This window comes from Haliotis rubra, unplaced genomic scaffold (genome assembly GCF_003918875.1).
Source record: "Haliotis rubra isolate DU_JTF1 unplaced genomic scaffold, ASM391887v1 Scf390, whole genome shotgun sequence".
Taxonomy (NCBI): Eukaryota; Metazoa; Mollusca; class Gastropoda; order Lepetellida; family Haliotidae; genus Haliotis; species Haliotis rubra.
This window is the reverse complement of record NW_025767069.1, coordinates 192,188-211,610: the sequence shown is the minus strand read 5'-3', so window position 1 is coordinate 211,610 and position 19,423 is coordinate 192,188. Positions and strand designations below refer to the sequence as shown.

The following is a 19,423-nucleotide window of genomic DNA, read 5'->3' as shown; positions in this document are numbered from 1 at the left end:
GTTAGAACTAACTCTATCACAGTGGTCCAGTTAGAACTAACTCTATCACTGTGGTCCAGTTAGAACTAACTCTATCACTGTGGTCCAGTTAGAACTAACTCTATCACTGTGGTCCAGTTAGAACTAACTCTATCACTGTGGTCCAGTTAGAACTAACTCTATCACTGTGGTCCAGTTAGAACTAACTCTATCACCATCACAGCATGGAGCAGGCTCGTTAACAAGGTAATAAGATGGGGGTAGTTGTGCCACGCAGGTATCTGAACTTTCCACTCATTCCCAAGGGAACATGGGCGATGTTCTCAGTTTGTTTGGCTTTACGTCTGATACTGTAATTCATTGATTTCACATCGAAAATTTGATTCATTGAATGCTGAAGGCAGTTCTATGTTTAGAGGTAGGAGAAAGTAATGTGAGCTTCAGACATTAATGCTTGGGAGTCTTCACTTTGATTTTCTACACTCCTCCTCGGATTGCTGTACAACTTATTTGGGAAAACATTCTTGGACAATTCCTGCTGCAGAGAATATCGCTAGATTGGATTCTGTTAAAGGAGTCGGTTGAAGTAGAATTACCTGTTTATTAGATGGAAGCTTATATTCCATGAAGGTTATTAAAAATGGTTCTCATCAGTGTATGTTGTTCAGAGTGACATGTTTTATTTCGCTCTGGGTGAACCATTAAGAATGTTGTAAAAATGTACATAGAAACGTCACCAATGAATTTTTTTTAAATATTTGTCTTCGATGTATTTTGTTCAGAGTGACATGTTTTATTTCGCTCTGGATGAACCAGTAAGAATGTTGTAAAAATGTACATAGAAACGTCACCAATGAAATTTTTTTAAATATTTGTCTTCGATGTATTTTGATCCGTGACATGTTTTATTTGACTCCGGATGAACCAGTAAGAATGTTGTAAAAATTTACATAGAAATGTCACCAGTGCCATAAACCAGAAATTGTTTTCTATAAAGTCATATGATTTCTTATTTATTCACCAACTTCTAAAATACCATCCAGCAATAAATAATACAAATTTTATATAATATTTTGAATGCTGGGAAATTTGTGCTGAGTAGATCTGTGATAAACTCTTATTTGGCCAAGGGCCCCGTTTCCCAAGCTATCATAGCTCTACGACTGTCGTAAGTCTATGTTACAGTATATGAGTAAGGACAGTCATAGCGCTACAATAGCTTTGTGAAACGGGGCCCTGATTTGATGGCTGCCTCAAGACAGACATGGGAGAAGGCCAGGGTGTAGTCTGTCTCAAAGTCCCTGAACCACATTATTTTCCCTACTGCCAAGCCCTATCTGATGTGCTAAAGCCCTAAATAAAGCAAGTCTAGATTTCCTCAGGTTCTCACATTTCCTATCTCACTGAATCTCTGGTTTATATATTCAGAGACTAAGCTTTAGTCTAGCCAGGGTGTTCTACAGCAGGTATACAGAATGAATAACATGCATAAAATGCCTTTGTTGTTGGGGAATGTGCTGACATGGTCAGTTTTTATTTTATTTTCTCATTTAATTTGTTTATATTTGCCTTTGAACAAACAATTTTGTTGTTTTTCAGGTTGAAAGGGAGATCGCCATTATGAAGTTGATAGAACACCCGCATGTGCTTGGATTATACGATGTTTATGAGAACAAAAAATACCTGTGAGTATTAAATGTTTATGTGAATGTTTTCCATATCGGATTCCATTGCAGTGGCAATAACTGCATGTGAAGAATGTGATGAATCTTTTCCCAGATTTGTGGCAGATGCTGTAGCAGATCCTGAAGGAAATCAAATTTTCGCCAGCATTAAGTTTTCAGTTCATTTAGGTGTTAGCGGTGTTTCTTCTTGAAACCTCCCTTGGTGCATCTGTCAGGAGAGTAAGAACATTTTCAGATTTATGTTGATTTGTCATCGATCTGATTTTATTTTATGACTTGTATTTGTGGCTTGAATGCTTCTCGTTAGTATGTTTTATGTTCTTCGTGAAATGATTCCACGTGACCTTGACATTCACTTCTGACGAAACTTTGGATGGATATGCTGACCAGTGTTAACATCTGGTGTTTTGTCATTGGAACACCTACTGTCTTGTCTTTGGAAAACTCAGTGTGATCTCTTCATGGGACAATCTGTTGTGTCTCAAGAAAACTTAGTGTCATTGGAATGTGTGGTGCATTGAAACACCTGGTGTCGTGTCTTATAACACAATGCCTGATAAACTGACCTATGTAATGGAAACACCTATAGTGGTGCATTGAAACACCTGGTGTCATGTCTTATAACACTAGGCCTGATAAACTGACCTGTGTATTGGGAACACGTATGGTGGCGCATTGAAACACTTGGTGTCGTGTCTTATAACTCTAGGCCTAATAAACTCACCTTATGTATTGGGAACACATATGGTGGCGGTTGTGGCATTGAAACACCTTGTGTCGTGTCTTATAACACTAGGCCTGATAAACTGACCTGTGTATTGGGAACACTTATGGTGGGGCATTGAAACACCTGGTGTCGTGTCTTATAACACTAGGTCTGATAAACTGACCTGTGTATTGGGAACACATATGGTGGTGCATTGAAATACCTGGTGTCGTGTCTTAAAACACTAGGCCTGATAAACTGATGCTTGGTATGAGGTGTTAGAAACACCTGGTGGCTTGTAACGCTAGACATGATGAACTGACCCTATATATATATATATTGGGAACACCTGGTATCAAGTGTTATCTACACCTGTGTGCCGCCCAGTGACTGTGTAAGCAAGTGTTAATGTAAGGAGGTGGTGCAGCCTGGCAGTCCGGTGATACAACCAGCCCCGACTGTTGCCTCTTTCCATAAGTGCACCAACAATATGGCCGCCGCCACCAAGATTGAGTATCGATTGCGGTTCTGTCAAATCTTTTACTCAGTGAATATATCTCCAGAAGTCCATGTGTCAGTGAATAATTGTCGTATCACTACACTCGAATATATGTGGTATTATGTTAAATTTTCATATCACTTTTTACGTAGTGCTATCTGAAAACCTTTTCATTGATGTCTATTAAGATACAAATGTAATTATTTTTTATATCATTAGGGAAATAATCTTTCTTAACAATGAAACATAATTTAAGCTGAAAATGAGTAGGAATATTGCAGACACCATACAATGCGATGTGTACACCATAAATGTATAGTTTTCAACATTCAAACAATGGTTTATGCCAGATCAAAGTACATTGTATACATTCCCATAAAAGATGTTTGTGTTTTGAACTTCTGACTGAAAAACATCACACACAAAAAAACCTTCCTCCTCCGAAATATCAATTAGTCTATAATGGAGTCTATGTAGTTTCTACTGAAGCTTCCCAAAGATGTTCCTGGCCTTTGTAGAGGCTCCATAGGCCAACTGAAATAAATTGTCACCTTTTTATCCGATAAGTTGGTCTCCTGACAGCGTAGGTTGTATTATTCAATAGGCAGAGACTCCATTACTGTATGGTGTGATGGACGAGTTGAGATGGATGTGCTCCGAGATGAGTATCCAACTAAGTTTAATAGATGGCTGAACGATTTTCCGATTAGTTGATTATTTTATCGCTTAACCTTCTCAGCGTTATACAACAGGTTCATGGACTTGACCAGATTTGGTATTAGTAACGGTTGATTGGCTGCTAATGTTCAACAGAGGTTGTGTAGATGGCACAGTATTCTTGGTTGGATGTTTCAGTAAATGTGGCCAAAAATAGGAAGGATAACAATATATGGATGAACAAGTTCTTTATTACAGTGAGAATGACGTTTCGATGTAGGCTCTAACACCGTCATCAAGCTAGTGAAGTTGTTAATTCATATATAGAGGATATTATATGAGTGCCCATGTCATACTATGTTTACGACACGTCTCAGTGCCTAAATGTGGGTATTTCCCGAGTGAGAGTGAGGGATATACCGATATTTAGGCACGATTGTCGTAAACATAGTATGATATGGGCACGAATATAATATTCTGTTTATTACCGAAGTCGTCAAATTGAAGAAAATATACCCAAATCTACCTTCAAAAACAGGCTGGCTACCAGCCGTCGCCGCATGTAGAACGCAACATCACAGAAGAAATGTGACGTCATAGCCTTGTTCATGACGTCACGTCACCATGACAAAGTGATATTTTGCCCTAGGCATCGTATGAAAAATATGAACCCTGATATGTTCGCCTTCGTGGGTAATAAATTGTTATCCTTAATGCTCCAATGTCTAAATACCTGGAAATAACAAATAACTGGAATAACTGAGATTACACGTCTGTCAGTTGTCTGAAGTATAACTGCTTCAAAGTGTCAGTGTCAGTATATGTATATAAAGAGTCGTGTCCCTTAGACATTCTAGGATCCTGTGATCATGGATTGAATCTCTGAGTATCTACTCAGCCTATCACAAACTAATTTATGAAGAGAGCTTTCATATGATATGCATCATGAAATAAAAACATCCAAAATCATAATCTCACATTAGTGATCCAGAGGGGTGATGACCCCTAGGACCTTAGAGTGATGAGGGTCTTAGGACCTTAATATATATATATATATTAAGGCTGTAACGATTCACTCGCATATTCGGTGAATCGAACCGTAGCCCTTCATGAATTCAATTCGTTATTCGTGGTCACCAGAACCGAATATTCATGAATATTTACAATTTTTATAAGGGATTGTGTTTTACTTAAACCCTTATGTCCTTTTTCAAAACGAGATATGCAAGAATGCAATATGTACTAGCCTTGTAGTAGCCCAAGTCATGTTAGTTTGCCAAGGGCAAACATGTTACTGTCAACTATAACTATTACATACAAAATTTGAGTGTCATGAGATGACTGGTTATTGCTGAGACAAATTAACACTGTCAACATGGGCATTCAATTATTGTGCATCAATCACTTAACTACAATATTGTATTCATGAATAATTATTCGTATTCGTTACCTAATATTCGTGATACGTATCATATTCGCAACATGGTGTATTCGTTACAGCGCTAATATATATATATATATATAGACAGATAGATTCCGAGTGTAAATTAATTGAAACCATTTGTGTTGCAGTTTGTGTTGGCTGCCGTGCCAGTTTGACTGGAATATGTTCCCTAGGCTATATTTCATGAACCAAGAAAGACATAACTAACTTAGTTTAGTCGATATGTGTCTCCTTCTATGCCATCCACACACACACACACACCAAACCATCCCACACACCGCAATGATAATTCCCTATAGTTTCACACCATTATTCCCATATATATATTACCAACAATATCCTATAACGAGGTTCCCTAAAATGAAAATCCAGGTTCGGTATGAAAGCAATTTCCTCACGAATGCTTGTGTACACAATTCCCAGTACATGCTAACGATTCTCCATGTATTCACAGCAATAAGTCCAAATAAATGCACACACACTCCCTAATGATACCCAGAAATTGATGATATCTTTACCAGAGAATAAAGAACTTCTATTTTCTTTCCATTCCATCACTAGGAGGGTGTCCAGTTACTGCACATACAAGCAGTGTTGTGTGATAGATGTTTGTAGGATGCGGGTGGCAGTCCATCCTATTGAAGGTTTCGCCTCCACAGGAATATCACATCTGCTAATTAGGAGCCAGAGTCGGAGATCATCTAGGCTTGTAATTGATTGGAAAATCGTGTACAGAATTAGCTAGTAATTGGTTGTTGTGAGAGTAGTATATCAATCACAAGGATTCGCATCACGGCCAATTATTTGCTTGTATGATTCTTCTGTGCTGGAGGATGGTGAAGAATTTGCCATTTAATTGAATCCGAGGCAGAGATGATTTGCTTGTGTTAATGAGGTTAATGGCTGCAGGATTAGCAGAGTTGTGGATCATTTCTTGCAAAGGTTGTATTGCTTGGCGCTAATTATCTGATGATTTGATGCTGCTATGATATCTAAGTTATTCAATAAGTGATGGTTATATTTGTATCTGTTATAAATGTCTTCTGGTAGAAGGCAGCCCAGTTGTAAAACATATGGTAACTTGCCCTGCAGAGTGGTCCCCCTTTGGTATGTCAGACATTCAAGGTTTCCCTGATTACGTTTCTAGATTTGTCAGTGTCATACTGGTGCTCGTGGGTTACGGCTAAATGGTAAATGTCTAGGACAGAGTACTATATATAGTGGCATTACACTACCTACCTACCTACCTACCTGAGTCTGACTGACTGAGTTTGGTTTTACGCTGCTTTTAGCAATATTCCAGCAACATCACGGCCGGGGACACCAGAAATGTGCTTCACTCATTGTACCCATGTGGGGATTCGAACCCGGGTCTTCGGCATGATGAGCGAATGCTTTAACCACTAGTCTACCCAACCGCCCCTGTAGGTAGGTAGGTAGGTGGGCGGTGGGGTAGCCTAGTGGTTAAAGCGTTGGCTCGTCAAGCCGAAGACCCGGGTTCGATTCCCCACATGGGTACAATGTGTGAAGACCATTTCTGGTGTCCCCCGCCGTGATATTGCTGGAATATTGCTAAAAGTGGTGTAAAACTATACTCACTCACTCACTTGTCAGGACATTGTTCTAACGCTAATCTTCTCTAATTTGTCAGCTGGAGATGATGGTGTAGCCTAGTGGTTAAGTGTTTGCTCATCACACCGAAGACATGGGTTCAAATCCTCACATGGGTACAATGTGTGAAGCCCATTCCTGGTGTCCCCAGCCATGATATTGCTGGACTATTGGTAAAAGCGGCATAAAACTCGCCCACTCTTGTGAGCTGACTGCCTCAGAGAATTGGTGAGGCTTTTATGGTAAAGGATTTAAAGTGACCTAAAATCTGGAAAATTATCATAATATTGCCCTTGACACTGTGACATTTGAAGAACAAATTCCAAGAATCTTTGTATCTGTATTGTCAGAGCTGTTACTCCTGTTCATGGCCTCGTCAGCTATATGTAAAATGGATCCTGAAAACATTTATCATCTGAGCTGTTTTTGTACTCTAGAATTTCTTATACAAATGTTTTTTGTCCCTGAACTGTCTAAAACTTTGCAATCGGGAAATTACTTAAATAAACAGTCATGTGACTGAATGGTGTGAAGTGGTAATGACAAATTACAGTAATAGTTGTGGGGTCTATCTCTGGTTATTTACCGGGGGCTTCAATGTTATTCTAATTGTGTTGTGCAAACACAATGATGTCGGCAGAGTTCCTGAAGATGTATGTCAATCTCTAGTGGAACACTGGATGTAAATATTGGTACACGTCTGCTCCAGCACTCATGTCTGGACCGTGGTCAGTTGACCACAGGGTCGGGTTTCGGGACAATTTAATTCTCCCAGTGCCGCTGTGGATTGTTTGCAGATTGGTAGACCTCACAGTGTTGCGTAAGGATTGTTTAGTTGGGGCACAGGCTACCCATTTATCTAAAGTGCCAAGGTTTGCTGAGTTCTTTGCAGGCAAAGGGGGCACAGGTGGACAGACTTATTTTTTTAATATATATTTTGACAGAAACAATAATTCCTTTTTTAATTGAAAAGGGTTGAACCTGAGGAAATCTAGACTTGCATCATATACTAGCTAAAAGAATATTGGAATATTGCTAAAAGTGGCATAAAACTAAACTCACTCACTCACCCATGTCACAGCCAACACAAGGACACCTTAGACACTTGGTGCAATGCATGGTTGACAGTGGTGGTTGGTATTGCTGGGATTTTTGTGTGAAGTCAATTTCTGTTGCCCGCCGCTATGATAATGCTGCAATATAGCTGAAAGCGGCGTAAAACCAAACTCACTCACTCACTCTGCTTGCAGGTTTCACAATCTGTGGAAAACCTCTGAGGCATGCATCACTTTGGGCTTTCCTTCCACATCAAGCCTACATGTAGTCTGTCTCACAGTCCCTGAACCGCATTCTCCCTACTGCTAAAGCCCTAAATAAAGCAAGTCTAGATTTCCTCAGGTTCTGAATCTCTGGTCTCCCTAGGGCTCCTTTTCAATTTAAATGGGCTTGTTTGTTACTATCAAAATTATATATGTTCAGAAACTAAGCATTAGTCTAGCCTACATGCTGTGATGTGGTGGTGGTGGTGGAATTGGGTTTAACGTCGTGCTTGAGAATATTTCGCTCATATGACGACGTGCATGCGTGTGTATGTGTATGTGTGGCTGCTTGTACTAGCCCAGACTTAAGCTGGTTTTATAGTGCTAGCCCACTGAGATACCATGCCGCAGTGAAGCATGAATACCCCACTCAGACACATTATACTGACTCCCGAGCCGACCAGTCCTTGTTGTACCCATTAATGCCGAGCGCCAGGCAGGGACCAACAAGTACCATATTTTAACGTCTTTTGGTATGACGCGGTCGGGGATCGAACCCGCGACCTTCCGCACTCCGGGCGGACGCTCCAACTACTACACCACGGAGGCGGTCTGCTGTGATGTAACTGGAATAATGTTCACAGCAGCGTTAAACCCAAATCACTGACTGTGATGGCCAGAAGTCAGCTTCCTGTGTATGTTTATGATGTATAGATTTCCATGTCGTCCTTCCTCCCAGCTAACACATTACACCTGTTTGTTCAGACGGATGCTGGTGTTTTGTGATGTTTATAATTATCTGTTGTCAGTTATCCATCAGATAGGTCTGTTTTCACAACATGACTGCTGTGTTGACATGGACGTAGTGTGCATGCACAAGCAAGGGGCAAACAGGGTTCTCAAACCAGACTGATAAATTAGTTTGTTTGTTTTCACTTTGTCTGATTGCCAGAAAATCTTAGTTGACATATCTAGCTTCCATAGTAAAAACAATTACGAACAGCGAGTAGAGTTCTATGGATATACAAATTCTTTAATATTGATATGAGTGACGTTTTTGTGTAGCTACTAACATCGTTATCAAGCAAGCAACATTTGTTCTTTGGAAAATAGTATGATGTTTCAAAGACAACATGTTTTCAGCTCTTCATTTGATTTTGTTGAAATGGTGTTTATGAAAGCACAAACAAATTTCATTTACTGTAGGTTTGAATTGGGGCAACATGCTGCACAGATCACACAATTGCGCACAAATTAATCCAACGTAATAATAAAATTAGCTTAAAATGTAAAGGGAATAAACTGTATATGTTTTATGTATTAACTTAGTTCTTCAGTATTTCCAGTTTGGAATTTCTAACTCATTTGTGGGAGACATTTCAGAGAAGATTAAACAATGTAATACCAGTGGAAAGATTATTCTATATTTCGTTCTGTGACTCACTAAAAACCAGAAGACTTGACTTATGTTAAACCCTCTTTGACTTACCAAGAAAAGCAGCAGTACGTACAGGGCTTCACGACCCTGAAATGAAGTCTCAGGCCCTGGTAACAATAGCGCAGAAATTTTGATGATGTCTGAGCGTCATCCAACCCTTCCAGTCACTTGAAATCTCATGAAGGTGAAGCAGACGCCCTTTGTTGACCTCTCAGACACACAGACATGTTGTAACAAGACTTAGTATTACACAATCAGAAGATCATAGGTTGTCATAGAGACCTCTTCAGACCCACATATCACATCAAACAAAACCTTTCCGCTTGGTAGCAGTCAGACATTTTCGAGGAGCCTCAAACAGTTTGGAAATCTTACGGTTTTGAAATATATTTTTAGGCAACATGCAACATCAGTGCCTGTGTTCATCGTCAAACACAGGGCTATGTTCACATAAGCCTGTTCGAACATCCACTGAACAATTGGTGGCAGTGGGAACGTGCCCGATGCATGTGGTCTGTAGGCTAATCAATGAAAGATGATTGGTCAGAGCTGGAACAGACGGAACTTGTCAGGGTGGTGAGGGCGGTCATGTTGAAAAACCATGCTTAGAGTAAAGGGAATATTGCATTATGGGTGCTAGTACATGATCTCTCCTTTCAGTCAGGTTTTGTTGTTCAGGTTGTCATGTGTTTTGTGGTCATGGTAGAATTATGTGCAGGAACAAGTCTCAACATACTTATGGATGGATGTTTTGATGAGGATTTCACCTCTAACTACTTCTTATGAAAATTTGTTACGTCTCAAGTTGAAATTTCTCTCATCACCTTATGTGCCATTGATAAAATATTGCTGAAAGTGCCATAAAAGCTGTACTTACTCTGAACATTTGTTTTTGAAATAATGTCTGTGTCAGATGGTGTGTAAGAGTTTCTTGTTGAATTGCTAAAAAATTGCTGCTTTTGGGGAGAATGATATTTCAATTGTAAGTGTTTCCTGTAAATTTGTAGCTTTAGGTGTTTTTGGTTTTTAGTGACAGAAATTGCAATATTGTAGAGGTGTATTTTCTTTACAAACGATATCTGATGATTTGTGGGTTAATTGTATATTTTTCTTTATGTTATTAAAAGATTCCTTGATAATGAGGTTGATGTGCCAGGCAAGACAGTGTTCCTTGGAAAGTTCATTACACAAGATTCCTAAGATTATCCATGACTTATCAACAGAAATTTTTATATGGAATTGCTTTCTTGTGCCCTGAATTTGCTTTCTTGAGCCCTGAATTTAGTCATTTTGACAGTCTTCAGAAGCCTATCTTCAAAGATATGTCCATACTAATGAAGCAGATTCATCGCCACAAAAGTAGATCGATAATAATTATCTGTACCAGAATTTAAGAGCATAGTAAATGTTCAAGGCTTAAGATATGAAATCCATCTTGAACTTGAAAGTCCCCAAGAACAGGCATCAGAAGTTCATCTTTCCTCTGGACAAAGATTAGCTTGAAATCATGGTGGATTTTGTTGTGGAGTAATTTACAATGATTTTACACAGAGCTGACAGATACCAGATCAATAGCTTTTAGCAAAATACTAGGCCATACCTTTATCCTAATGGTCATATGGGTTTCCTGCATCTCCCTGAAGGTAGCCTCTCATGGGGGAGACTGGTGTGAAGATCTGCCAGACATTCAGGTCATGGAGGGGAGCCTTGTGTGAAGATCTGCGAGGTATTCAGGGCATGAAGGATGCTTGTGTGAACATCTGCCAGACATTCAGGTCATGGAGGGGAGCCTTGTGTGAAGATCTGCTAGATATTCAGGGCATGAAGGATGCTTGTGTGAAGATCTGCCAGATATTCAGGGCTTGGAGAATGCTTGTGTGAAGATCTGCCAGGTATTCAGGTCATGGAGGGGAACCTTGTGTGAAGATCTGCAAGACATTCAGGTCACAGAGGGGAGCCTAGTGTGAAGATCTGCCAGACAATCAGGGCATGGAGGGGAGCCATGTGTGAAGATCTGCAAGACATTCAGGACAGGGAGGGGAGTTTTGTTTGATTGATATGGTTCCTGAAGACCATTTCTAACCCATATCTTCACAACTCAAGTCTCTCTAAAACCAAATCTTTTACTCATGTGATGATTCCTCTCTGCATGAAGCACATCAGCTGAGAACTGTGCAGAATATGACACCCATTGTAAATAATGTTTGTTTGTTGTTTAACGCACACACAGCATTATTCCCGCTGTATGACACCACATCCACCAGGATGACCTGTAGAGGTGTCCTCAAATAGGTGTTCTCAGATCTTCATATAGAAAGGTGTTTATCTAGGGAAGGGAAGGTTTGAATGAGATTGCTATGAATCACAGAGACTCATGACTATTTGATCCATGTCATTTTTGTTTTAAGATTCGAGTAATCAGATCAGTCCCCGATTTTTTACTTAGGTTAGAGTTTTTACTCAAATTTGAGAAAATGCATTTTCCAGAATGAACTGAAATTGATATTAAACTCAGACATAGTAGACCATTTGAATTTCGTGGATAGAGTACTTGAGTTGTTTAGGTTTTTTATTTTAAAAGTGCAGTTGATTTAAAAATTCAGCTGTTTCAAATTGTCAAACTCAGCTTGAGATTTGAGTAAATAAATAAGTTTGTTTCAAGATGGGGCCAGGTTGTTGGACTCACTGACTTTGTGATTGTATCCCAGTCACATAGGTTGATGCTCATGATGTCACTCACTAGATTGTCGTGGTCCAGACTCGCTGGTCTCACCCAAAGAATAAAACTTTTAATCACAACATTTTACACCCGTCCTTCACACACAAAACTTCCACACACAAAGTAAAGTGGTGTTTCATTATTTAGATTTAAGACTGCAGTAAATAGTATGTACAGATAAGTGATCTGTGTATTGCACTTCTTCACTGATTTTCTTGTCAGTTTTGTGGCGTCTGCTCCTTGCACTCAGCAAGGTCACTCAATAATTCCCCGCCACCAATGACCTGGCTGGATTTGGAACAGCAGACTTGAAGATGGGAAACTCCATTAGGGTCAAGTCTTGTCTGACCAGGGCCGACCAGACACGTCCACAGAGATGAATAGAGGAGGTGATCGTATGGCGGGTAGTATGTTCAAGTCATAAATCTGCCGAGTCTGGCTTGAGACAGATGCACATCACTTTCGATAGTATAATCACAGTGGGATACCAGTGTCTGGTTGGTCTATCTACTCAAGCCTATTTCTTTATGAAATTTAGGAGCTCTAAAATGGAGGTTAATGTTTTTCTGTCCAAAATTTGGATACTTTTCTGGAATGAGTTGTCCCAGACTCGTAATGGCAGGATCTTCTGTAGCCTTCTTCACCCTCACAAGTGATAGGCTACTGGGCTTTGAGGCTTGGCAAGGATGACAACTTTATAGCTGAACAAGGAGTTTATTGGACAGGTGTGAATTAGTCTTGTTTGAAGAGACCTTTAAATGTGTCATCAGTAGACAGTTAAGGTCATCACATCAGTGATACTATCTCGGTCTGGGACTTAGTGCTGGACAGTATTATGTCCTAGTTACCTTTGAATATCAAGTCTTTGAATGGCATTTAGTGGTGATATACATATGGTAGAGAATTGATGAACGTGGTGGTGGTGGTGGAATTGGGTTTAACGTCGTGCTTGAGAATATTTAGCTCATATGACGACGTGCATGTGTGTGTATGTGTATGTGCGGCTGCTTGTACTTGCCCAGACTTAAGCTGGTTTTGTAGTGCTAGCCCTCTGAGATACCATGCTGCAGTGAAGCATGAATACCCCACTCAGACACAATATACTGACTCTGAGCCGACCAGTCCTTCTTGTACCCATTAACGCCGAGCGCCAGGCAGGGACCAACGAGTACCATATTTTAACGTCTTTTGGTATGTCGGGGATCGAACCCGCAACCTTCCCCACTCCGGGCGGACGCCTTACCACTACACCACGGAGGCGGTCTGATGAACGTTAGCAACGATAACGTTCATAGTATATAAAGAAGCCATATTACCTTCTGCCATGAAGTGTGAGTTGTACAGGAACTGGTGCTGTCTGTCTGTCTGTCTGTCCTTACTTCCGTCAGTCCGTCATGTTTTGTTTCTGTTTTGTAAGTCAAGGACTAGATATTGTCTGATCAGTCTTGGCAAAGACATCAGTCAAATTCATGAACTGTTGCCTATTACGATTAAGAACTTTTCTTATTTTTTTCATGAAAACAATTTGGACAATGAGGGTAGGAGTCTATTTCCTAGACTGTTCAATATTTCTCGGGTATCAGCCTAGCCATGAACTCATACTGTTAGCTATTTGGACATTTCACAAAAGTATATACTTTTCTGGTTTCCATGACAAATCCTGATAAGTGAAGATGTCATGTTCAGAGCTTAGCACCTGACCATTATCATTTCTTTACTTCATACATCATACGTCAGCTTTTGAATTTTATGTTTTATTTTTTGTATTATTTTTTTTTACTTTTGTCAAAACTATTTTACTTGTTCTGTCAAAATGAATGGAAAAACACTAGTGTTTCCAATGGTAACCACTCCTCCAGTGGTATCCTCACATAAGCATCATCCTATTGAGATGACTAAAGCTAACTCTCAGCTCACAGCGTATTAATCAGTTTTTTTTATTCAATGTCATGGACTCCCTACACCAAGCCCCAGGCAGCTTGGTGGCCATGGACTTCACTCTTCATTCAGTAGAATGTGCAACTGGCTGGTGTATGAGCATTTCATGTCTTCTTTGAGTGGCATTTTAGAAGTTGGGAAGTACAATATAGAACAAACTTTATGAATAAAAAGAAGTTGTTATCCAGCACTCACGAATAAAAAGAAGTTGTTATCCATAAAGTTTGTTCAATATTGAGCATTTCATGTTTGAGCATGGGCGGCCAAGGTGTTTTTTGCTGCACAGAGTTGCTTTTCTTTTGGAGCACCAGGATCCTGTGAGCATGAGTTTGAATCCAAGATTTGCTCTGATTATGGATCTTAGTCTGTTAGCACCATATTGTCAGTGTGTTAAATCAAAGTGGTTGTAGTCTAAGATGTACAACTGTCCAAATTGTGCTGATATGCTGAAATAAAATTGATTAACTGACGTGAGACCCACTCATTCACTCATTAGTGGACTACATCAGAAGAGTAAGGAATCAAAATAAGAATCTTTAACAGACTTACTTCAGGAAAGGTGTCCTTTACAGCATCAGGGCCTGTGGATATGTTCTCTGGCCAGGGTTTGTTTACACAAGACCCAGCTGTGAAAAGAGACGGAGATGGATGAGTGGAGGCCATTGTGTTTATGTGCTGTACCAGGTTACACCGATTGTCTGCAGGCTTGCGGCCATGTCCGGTGGTGGACATTTACATACTCTGTGTCATTAGTAAGGGGTGAGCAGATAATAAGACATATAAGTATTACCAAAAACCTTGCATTTTCAACTTCAAAGATTGTTTTTCGGTTATGACTACAATGATCCATTTTGTGCCCACATTCGTGCCACTTGTCATGCACTAGACGTGTAGGCTAATAGGTTGCCTGTGATCGACACTAATCTGGGTTCCCACAGTGGTATTCAACATGAAGTTATCAGAATAAGGTAATGCAGTATCTTTTGTTGATCAAAGAGTACTGTTGAGAATGTTAGGCTGGAATTGTGAATAACAGACTAGACACCATCCACGTTCTTAGACTTGCATTGACTTGCTGAGGCCTGCCTTGACTTACCTCAACCTGTCTGGTACTTGCCTGGAATTTCGGAACAATTCATGATGTAACCATTTTTTATATTTTTTGTCATTAAACAATATAAATGTGTCACATGACTAACCAGGGGTCCAGGTGGTCCTGTAGGTCCAGCTGAGTACCCAAGTTAACTGTTCCAACCTTGAGAGACGCCCATGTCTACCGAAATGCTGTTCTCCACAAGGCTGATTTACATTGGCTATGTACATGTGTCAGTATTGTAATGAGAACGTGTATTTCAACATACATAGCAAAATGAACCTGGTGGGACGTCAGGAGAGCAACGGTGACTCATCTTGTCTTTAATATATTGTAGAAAGTGAACAATAGCCTTAAATCTCTATATCATCAAAGAGAAGAGGGTTAATCTTTCACATATAAGCTGATAGCTTTGGACTTAGCAGTAAGCTTCTTTGAATCTGTTCTGGACATTTCTTGCAGTGGATTATTATTAGACCATTTTGACTTTAGCCAAGTGAGGTTATATTTTGTCTAGTAGACATGAACAAGTGGTTTGATACTGAGTCTAGAGACTACCATTTTGTAATCGCTCACTCAGTCCCTCCACCAGTTACTCACCCAATCAACAAACTCACTCACTCTCTCACTCAACCAATCACATGCACACTGACTCACCAGCTCAGTCATCTACCAACCCAACCAACCAACCATTCACTCTACCACTCTTTTGTTCACTCACTCACTGACTCCAGTAGACTGATGGTCCAATTGACAGTGCCCTCTGTGACAATGGTGGAGATGTTCGCTACTTGAAGGAAAACGGTGTCCCTCCTACAACAATATGGAGCCTGTCTATGTAAGACTCTTCCACAATGGTGTGTACCACCACTGATGTAATAATATCATGTCTGCCTTCTGTCATGCCGTGGAAACTATCATCAAGTTTAGTTTCATTTGTGTCCATTTTCATCAAATCATGCAAAATGTATTTCTTCACATACAAAACAACAACTGTTACAAGAACTTCTCAAATGAGTTTGTGTGCAGATTCTGTTGAAGAAATAACATCCTACTGTTATGACATAATTTCCCAGTTTCAATTCTCCTGAGATTGCTGACACTTTCTTCCGGGAGGACACCACAGATCGGGACTGTCATGTCAAGCTGCTGCTAATGCACGTCTGATCACAAACTGTATGTTCAGCAAAATGAGATTTAGACATGCAAAGCCTACATTAGCAGCCAGAAAGACGCTAGAATTAGCATTATAACTGTGAAGGACATTGATGAGCAGGTTGTGTCGACATTGCAGATTTAGAAATGAGAATACAATGCACATGTATCATACACTACTCAAACTAAGAGAGGGATCACTGAATTCTTTCATGTAACAATAGTTGATCTTTTGAGTCAGTACACATTATCTGTATGACATAGACCCGTTAAGATCCGCGTTAGAACTGATTTTCAGCACGGGTAACCCATGCTTGTCGTAAGAGGCGACTAATGGGATCGGGTGGTCAGGCTCACTGACTTGGTTGACACATGTCATAGGTTCCCAATTGCGTAGGTCGATGCTCATGCTGTTGATCACTGGATTGTCTGGTCCAGAATCTATTATTTACAGACTGCTCACATATTGCTCACTCACTCACTATGTCTGTATGAAATTTTTGTGTTAGGTTTGACACTTTTATTTGGTTGTTTTTCAACTGTTGAATGCATCTGTAAGCATTAAGTGTTGAAATATATGATTCACTGGAAGAATGCGTGTTTCACAGGCCTTTGTCCTCGTGTAAAGAAAGAGGGTACCGCATGTTGCCATTTCATTGTTGGCAGGTGCGAGGAAGTGTCTGTGCCAAGAAACTTCGAGTCTTCATTATGGATCAGTATCAGATGAATGATGTAGACCGAAAATAACTTTTGTAATATTTTACTACACTCTGGCTTCAGAATAAAGGCTAAAGTTGTGAAATGTGGAAATATTCACCTCATGGTTGAAGGGGGAAATCTAATAATTCGTCTATTGTTTCCTGACATAAGTTCTGTCCAGCTAATGATGTTGTACTACCGTATCACAAGAGAATCGATTGTGACAGACAAAAATGGATCTGCAGTGGATGTTATGGAGCAGACGACATTATGTTCTCACAGGTACAATAATGAAGACAAAAAGCCTTCTGTAAATGTCAAACTTTAATATTGTGGAAAACTGTGTAATATTGGTTTGAAATTTATCACACATATTGAAACTGATGACTTCAACACCTTTGCCTTGCCTATTGCTGACTTGTAGGGGAGTAAAATAGTGACTGGCCAATCCATTAGTAGGGGGGGCAGTAGCCTAGTGGTTTAAGCGTTGGCTCGTCACGCCGAGGACCCGGGTTCCAGGCAACCTGAATCATGTTGATGTTTGGTACAGACTCATTTGTTACAGACTGCCAAGATGGAGGTGGAATATTGATGAATGGTTTGAATTTATTCAGACTTGTTGCTATTTTCCAGGAGTTTCTTGTTTCAAGGTAATAAGGACTATAAACAAATATGGTTTGTCTATTAAAGAAAAAGAGAAAAAAAAAGAAATTGAAATATGAAAATGTCTATGTAAAATGTTATACTGTTTCAAACTTCGAAGGGGCGTTGGGGTAGCCTAATGGTTAAAGCGTTGGCTCGTCACGCCGAAGACCCGGGTTCGATTCCCCGCATGGGTACATTGTGTGAAGCCCATTTCTGGTGTCCCCTGCCGTGATTTTGCTGGAATATTGCTAAAAGCGGCGTAAAACCAAACTCACTCACTCATTAGTAGGGATCTCTAAATAACTTTTGGTGTCCTGAAAGTTAGCTATTGTTATTTCAGTCAGTGTAAATACCTAGTATTAGGACTGAGTGAGTAAGTGCGTGTGTGACTGCATTTTTCTAGTTTGTCATACAGACCCTGAAACAAACATATCCAAGAAAACACATGCAAGTTGAGAATATGTGTTAAGTCTAGATTTCCATTGTATGAAAAGGAAGAATATCTCTGGGTTCCTTTTCATCATATTTTATGATTATTTTTTATGAACAGTTTTTCTCTGTAAAATATGTTCATTTCAGAGATTAGATGTCAGTCTAGCAGTCTCCCAGTACTCCAGATATCATTATTATTGAAGGCACACCTAGCTATGTCAGGCGTCAAACAAGAACATTCCAAAGTCCAAAAGCGTCAGTAACTCTCGGTATGTTGACGATGTGATAAGGAGTAGAAGAATGTGTTGTTTTTGTGGACATTTTCAAAAATGTCACAGTGAGTGGATTCTGCTGTGAAACTGGAAAAATGGACAACTATGGAAAACAAAGTGCAGGATTAAAGTTCATTGAAGAACTACTAAAAGCATACTGACATAATCCACAACCAGTGGTTAAGCCCCTGGTTTTACGATACCTGACAAGTATCAGTGAGAAAAGCAAGATATATGGATGTCAAGTTATTTATTGTGAATAACACGCAGTTTCGGAGTCTATGCTTGCTCCTTCATCAGGTGTTCATCCTGTGCTCCTTTATCTTCCCACTTGATGAAGGAGCAAGCATAAACTCGTGTTATTCACAATAAAGAAGTTGACATCCATAAATCTTGCCTTTATGCATTCCACTTCTGAATGCCCTTCAAAGATTTGAAGTATCAGTCAGTGTGGGTATAACATGGTTCCTGGTAACTGGAACTGAACTGCATTGTGGGAAGTTGATCATGTGACATTCAATGTTTTACTACCAGATGACAGGTTGGATCGCTGAGTTTGTGTGCTGGCGATTAGGTGCCTGACTCTGAGGGTGTGGGACTCAACCTAACATACGTACAAGAATCTGTACTTTACTGAGTAAATGTAATCCCAGATATAACAAATGTTATTAATAATACTAATTCATTTATGTAGCGCCTAGTATCCGTCTGGCTAGTTGCTCACTGGACGCTGTAATCACAAACTGATTATTATTACCCCAGATAACACAAGCTGAATGTGAGGTGCCAGAAGGTTAATAGTCACATGACTTATCTCACCGCTTATCCATTTTCTGCTGGGTGAACAGAGGCAATTTTGAACAAACTCACTTGCCTAAGATGAGACCACATGTATCACATGTGCTTCGTTGTGGTGCAGGACTGAAGTCCTAGAAGCTCTCAGGAGTCAAGCTGCCAAACACGGTCACCCATCCAAGGACTCTCTGCGCTCAACGATGCTTAACTTCAACTGATTTGTGCCCTGAGCTCTGTGCACAGGACCACACACCACCAATGTTATATTGCAGGAAGTTAATATGCAACGTTGTTTTAATACTTTGTCACTTATTATCTGCATGTCCCTTAATAATGGTGCTGAGTATATTTCCACGGATAATTGAAGTCCATCTTCTGTTCCATTAGTCTGTACCTC

The 19,423-nt window shown here is 39.9% G+C and overlaps 1 protein-coding gene and 1 long non-coding RNA gene across 2 annotated transcripts in view; both read left to right on the top strand.

Annotated features, from left to right (window-relative positions):
• The window catches only part of LOC124286766 (serine/threonine-protein kinase BRSK2-like), a 159,680-nt gene that overhangs the window by 83,821 nt on the left and 56,436 nt on the right, over positions 1-19,423 (top strand). Inside the window, 1 exon segment of the mRNA XM_046723203.1 lies at positions 1,579-1,664. Coding sequence (XP_046579159.1) covers positions 1,579-1,664 — 86 coding nt within the window.
• On the top strand, positions 3,802-8,923 carry LOC124286769. Its single transcript, XR_006901112.1, has 3 exons — positions 3,802-3,829; positions 6,628-6,633; positions 8,851-8,923. It is a non-coding gene; the product is annotated as an uncharacterized LOC124286769 (long non-coding RNA).